General features: G+C 37.7%; 1 protein-coding gene across 1 annotated transcript; it reads left to right on the forward strand.

Annotated features, from left to right (window-relative positions):
* The first annotated feature begins 2,427 nt into the window (after positions 1-2,427).
* On the forward strand, positions 2,428-3,387 carry LOC124505163 (putative olfactory receptor 8G3). The gene has a single exon (XM_047071001.1). The coding sequence runs from the start codon at positions 2,452-2,454 to the stop codon at positions 3,385-3,387; it is 936 nt and encodes a 311-aa protein (XP_046926957.1). The 5' UTR covers positions 2,428-2,451.
* Positions 3,388-5,948: the final 2,561 nt, after the last annotated feature.

The following is a 5,948-nucleotide window of genomic DNA, read 5'->3' on the forward strand; positions in this document are numbered from 1 at the left end:
TGCTGAGGAAAGAAATTGGAAACTCTTACTGCCATTATGGGAATGACAGTGTTGGGCGAATGAAAAACAGAGCAGGGAGATACTTAAATAGATTACAATTGAAACAACACTGACATTGATCAAGTTCTTACCAAGAGCCAGGAACTGTGCTGGGGACCTCACTTTACAGGGATTATTTAATTTAATTTTCACACGGGACAGAAATTAATGTTTTCATTTTTCAGAACATTAGAGCAAATGTAGGACTGAATTTTTTGCATCAATGGCTACTATGCTAATATCAGGACCTGTTAGAAGTACACAGTCATGAAAGTTGGAATTTAAAGACATATTCAGGATGATTTAATCCAACCACCCATCTAAACCTTGCATCCATCAACAATATCTGCTCCGTGGCCTTTTAGGCTGTGCTCTAACATTTCTGGCTATAAGATCAGATTATGTGTGACTGTAATGTTCTCTGATGTGAAACCAGATATTTCTTCTAATAGTTTCAAGCAGGTCATTTGACTTCATTCTCTTGGAGACATATAAAATGAGTCCAATATCGAAATGGGGAACCTGGGTGGCTCAGTCAGTTAAGCATCTGACTCTTAATTTCGACTTAGGTCATGATCTCGGCTCAGGTAATGATCTCACAGTTCATGTGTTTGAGTCTTGCACTGGGGGTCCGTGCTGACAGCACTGAGCCTGCTTGGGATTCTCTCTTTCCCTCTCTCTCTGTCCTTTCCCAATTTTAGCATTCTCTCTCTCTATCAAAATAAATAAATAAACTTAAAAAAATGAATCCAACATCTTTTGAATGTAGCATTATGTTGAACATTTGGCAGTAACTGTTATGTGTCACATAAATCTTTTTTTGCTAATAAATATCCTCAGTTACTTCAGCCATTCCTTAAAAGACAAGATTTCTGATACTTTTTCTGAAAATTTCCAGTTTTTCTAAATCACAGAAAGTATTGTAACCCAAATTGAAAACAATATTCCAACAGTTGTTTGAGTATTAAGAAAATAATTTTCCATTTTCTAGAATCTCTTTAATTTCTTTGCAATCTAAATGAAATATATATTAGCTTTTCTTAAAAAAATCACATTGTTGTCTCATATTGAATTTAATCTAAAATTTGTAGTTGTATTTTGCACGTGTTCTAATAATCCATACCTCTATCATCTTTCAATTCTGTAGAGAGTACGTGAGAAATACATGATAAGAAGACACCAGGGTGTTTTTCTTCCAAAACCTTTCTCATATTTTGGGAATAAGTGTAGTTTTCTGGCCTCCACCACCAACATGAAGTCCAATTAACTTAAATTATTTATAATCCTCTGCTTCTCTGGCCATAGTGATGCAATATATTACCTAAATTTTGGCCATTGTGTCACTCCCCTGGGATTAGTTGAATTTATAAACAAAGGAAGACAGTTTTCACTATGGGAGAAGTTGTTGAGGTGTAAGTATGCTATGTTCTTACCTTATGAGGCAGTAGCTTTCTTCCTGGGTGAAGGAACCCTCGACAAGCAGACTAGCAGAATTCCAGGTGGGATGGTATTGGTAGTTGCCCAGTTCTTCAGGTTTTTATTCGGAGTTCGAATTCTAGTAAGGAAAATGATTCAGGTCAAAATAACAACTTTTTACAGACTTGTGAATCCTATGTTTATTAACTGTAGAAAACAAGTTACTCTTTCTTATTTTGAATTAAATGAAAATTTAATCATTATGCCATTTGGTAAGTATGACATTAATATATACATATAGGATACCCCAAAGGATATAGGAAAGAGTCATTAGAAATAACAGTAGTTGAATTACCATATTGTAACCTGAAACTAGTTATTAGACTGCATGTTAATTAACTGGAATTTGAATAAAGACTTAAAAAAAAAGAAATAATGGTAGTAACTTTCCTACTAACTAGCTCAAAAAAAATCTAAAACTTGGTGTTTTCTGTTAAAAATTAGAAATATCTTAATTATAAGTTTCTTGAATTTTCCTCTGGTCAGCTGGAATCATAGGTTGCCCTAGAGTGATGGAAGAGATTCAAGAGATACCAACATTATGAATGTCCCTTGATGAGGAATAAAATAATGATCTCCATAAAATTATTCTGTCTCACACTCTCTCTCTCTCTCTCTCTCTCACACACACACACACCACACAAGTACACTCATTTTCTGTTTTTTGTTTTTTTTTTTTAAATTTTTTTTTCAACGTTTATTTATTTTTGGGACAGAGAGAGACAGAGCATGAACGGGGGAGGGGCAGAGAGAGAGGGAGACACAGAATCGGAAGCACGCTCCAGGCTCTGAGCCATCAGCCCAGAGCCCGACGCGGGGCTCGAACTCCCGGACCGCGAGATCGTGACCTGGCTGAAGTCGGACGCTTAACCGACTGCGCCACCCAGGCGCCCCGTCATTTTCTGTTTTTTAAGCTTAGAACCAGATGAGGGGATAATGGACCCTGGAAATAATTCCACAGTAACTGAGTTCATCCTCGCTGGACTAACAGAGAAGACCGGATTCCAGCTGCCCCTTTTCTTCTTCTTCCTAGGAGTCTATGTGGTCACGGTGGTGGGGAACCTGGCCATGATCACACTGATAGGGCTCAGTGCTCACCTGCACACCCCCATGTACTATTTCCTCAGTAATCTGTCCTTCATTGATCTCTGCCATTCCACTCTCATTACCCCCAAAATGCTGGCGAACTTTGTGACTGAGAAGAACATAATTTCCTACTCAGCATGCATGACTCAGCTCTATTTCTTCCTCGTTTTTGCTATCTCAGAGTGTCACATGTTAGCTGCAATGGCTTATGACCGCTATGCTGCCATCTGCAACCCCTTGCTTTACAATGTCGTCATGTCTTCACACATGTGCTTCCGGCTCACAGTGGGAGTTTATGTTTTGGGCATCGTTGGATCTACAATCCATACGCTGTTTATGATGAGGCTCCTTTTCTGCCAGCGCAATGTGATTAACCATTATTTCTGTGATCTCTTTCCACTCCTGGAGATATCCTGTTCCAGCATCTTCATCAATGAATTATTGGTCCTAGTCGTGAGTGCATTTAACATTCTGACTCCTGCCTTCACCATCCTTGCCTCCTACATCTTCATCATTGCCAGCATCCTCCGCATCCGCTCCACCGAGGGCAGGTGCAAAGCCTTCAGGACCTGCAGCTCCCACATCTCCGCTGTTGCCGTTTTCTTTGGATCTGCTGCGTTCATGTACCTGCAGCCATCGTCTGTGAGCTCCATGGACCAAGGGAGAGTGTCCTCTGTGTTTTATACCACCATTGTGCCTATGCTGAACCCCCTGATCTATAGTCTGCGGAATAAGGATGTCAAATATGCCCTGAAGAAAATTCTGGGCAGTAGAAAATGTTCATGAATAGAATCAATATCATAATGTCATATCAGAAGCAGGTCTTTCAGATTTGCTGAGATATGTAATGTGTTAGGCTTATTGTACACATTTTTGGAAATCCAATGACACTCCCCCAAAGAACACAATTCCTAAATTCCCCTCCAGGCCACTCCTTTGAACCTTATTACAGTGATTATGTGTGGAGAAATACAAAGAATAAAGTCAAAGACTCTGGAGTATGAAAGTAGCCTTAGTTTTATTTTAATACACACAACAATAAGATGACAATGAATATTTTGAAGATAATAGCAATATGTATATTATTAAGATTTTATAAAATATCAAGCAATATGCCCAACACTTTAAATGGACAACTTTATTTACAGCATTTACTTACCAAATATTTAGTTTCCCCTGAGGACAAGCCCTAGTATTATTCCCCTTTCAAAGATGAAATAGAACCTTATTTAGTTTGAGTAAATGCCCTATGTCCCAAACATAATAAGTTATTAATCCTAGACAGTTTGGCTCCAGGACCCATGATTTTACTTAAACGGTACTTTGGCCTCAAGTAACTGTAGACAGGTCTAAGACATCCTAGAAATTTCCTTGTACACAAACAGCTTCCCTAGTTCCTTATATGACAATGCTGCTTTCCTATAGATATCTTCAATCCTATTTTCACTTTTATTTCATTTGATATAATCAGAATCTTTCAAACCTGTGCCGATCAAAGCAAAATATTGGAGACCCCTTATGGAGTCCCATTACAGAAAGTAAAGTTATTATTCTTTTTTTTTTAAAGTTATTATTCTTGATAGCAATAATTTGTATAGTAGCTCAACCAACACTGTGTTGTCTTTATGCCAGTGACCATGCAGCTATTTATGAAGTAACTGCTACAAAAGCTAAAAATCCTGCTAAGTTGTATCATTTTCATGTGGTTATGCTCTTTCCCCCATAATTTACAAACAATTGCTATGTCATGTCAATTTTATCTTTAAAACATGTTTCCCTTCATATTTTGCTTTTCTGCTTCTGGACATTTAAAATCTTGTAGCTGTGGATTTGTTTGATAATTCTGAATATTCAACTGTTTTCTCTCTCTTCTCAGTTCAAACCTGCCACCTCATCATTGTCAGATCAATGTTCCTAGGAGAGGGTGCTGTTTTATTCACCTGATATGAAAGTTGCAGTGTTTACATATAGTTTCCAAAGACAGAAAAAAAATAAATATCTTACCACTCTTGTATTCCATTAACCATTCATTCGTTGATATCAAATGTTCATATGAGAAAGCCCTCATATTTTTATTTGACTTAATTTTCATCGGTCCAAAAATGGATAAGAAAAATGGTTACAATTGCAGCTCTTAGGTGTGATTCCTAGTCCAATGCTCTGTCCAACAGACACAAAAACACTCACACAGGACAAACAAAAAGAGACCTGATGGGTAGACCCTTGAATTACTGGGGCTTAAGTTCTTATATGAAATGCAGACTCAGTGAAGGGTAATGGTAACATCAAGAAAGAGGAAGAAAGCATCTGCAGACCCAGAAAATCATGTCATATTTTGAGTAATATGGAAAAGCTACAAAAGAGAAAAGTAGACAGAGGACAGTTCATGAATCACCTCAGGATCACTGTCAGACATCACTCATTTTAGTGAAGGGAGGTGCTGAATTTTTTTAGGCAGGGGAGTGAAACAAGTAGTTTTACATGTTAGTAGTATCACACTTATGCTGGTTGGAAGATAATGGAAAGACAACAAGGCTGAATCAAGACCGGTCAGCAGCCATTTGGTTGTTCTAAGCAGGATACTTCATGCAGTGACAGTGGAGCCAGAAAGGAAGAAGAGTGTCAAGGGATTTTTGAAAAGTGGATTGTTCAGACATGGCTGAACCGAGGTGAGTTGAAGGTACAGGAAAGTGTTGAGGATGGATGCAAATTTCTAGTTTGGATTACTAAATAGGATGATGAAAGACAAATATCATATGATTTCACTCATATGTGGAATTTAAGAAACACAACAGATGAATATAGGGGACGGGAGGGAAAGATAAGAAAAAAACGGAGAAGGAGGCAAATCATAAGAGACTTCTTCAAAACAGAGAAGAAACTGGGGGTTGCTAGAGGGCAGGTAAGGGGGAATGGGCTAAATGGGTGATGGGCATTAAGGAAGGCATTTCTTGGGATGAGCACTGGGTGTTGTATGTAAGTGATGAACCACTGGGTTCTACTCCTGAAACCAATACGACACTCTATGTTAACTAACTTGAAAAAAAAAATAATAAAATAAAATAAAATAAAATAAAATAATGAATGAATGAATAAATAAATGAAGGACAATGATGGTAGAACTCTCAAGATGGGGCTCTAGGTAACATTTCACAGCAAAGCAATTGGGTTACATAAGTCTGTAAAATTCAACTCTCCCTCTCTATTTCTCTCTGTCAGTTTCTCTATCTATGTATATGTAAAAATGGACATATGCACACACACATATTTTTAAATTTCCGGAATCACTACATATATCCTGACAGAATGGAAACTGTGGCTTTGCGAATTTCAGTACCTTTCATTAT

This window comes from Lynx rufus, unplaced genomic scaffold, assembly GCF_022079265.1.
Source record: "Lynx rufus isolate CCGP_SWC_20201006 ecotype Redwood Valley unplaced genomic scaffold, mLynRuf1.p SCAF_9, whole genome shotgun sequence".
NCBI classification, from domain to species: Eukaryota; Metazoa; Chordata; class Mammalia; order Carnivora; family Felidae; genus Lynx; species Lynx rufus.

Excerpts from the sequence above, each read along its gene's own strand:
- LOC124505163 (XM_047071001.1), top strand. The coding sequence starts at position 2,452 with ATGGACCCTGGAAATAATTCCACAGTAACTGAGTTCATCCTCGCTGGA.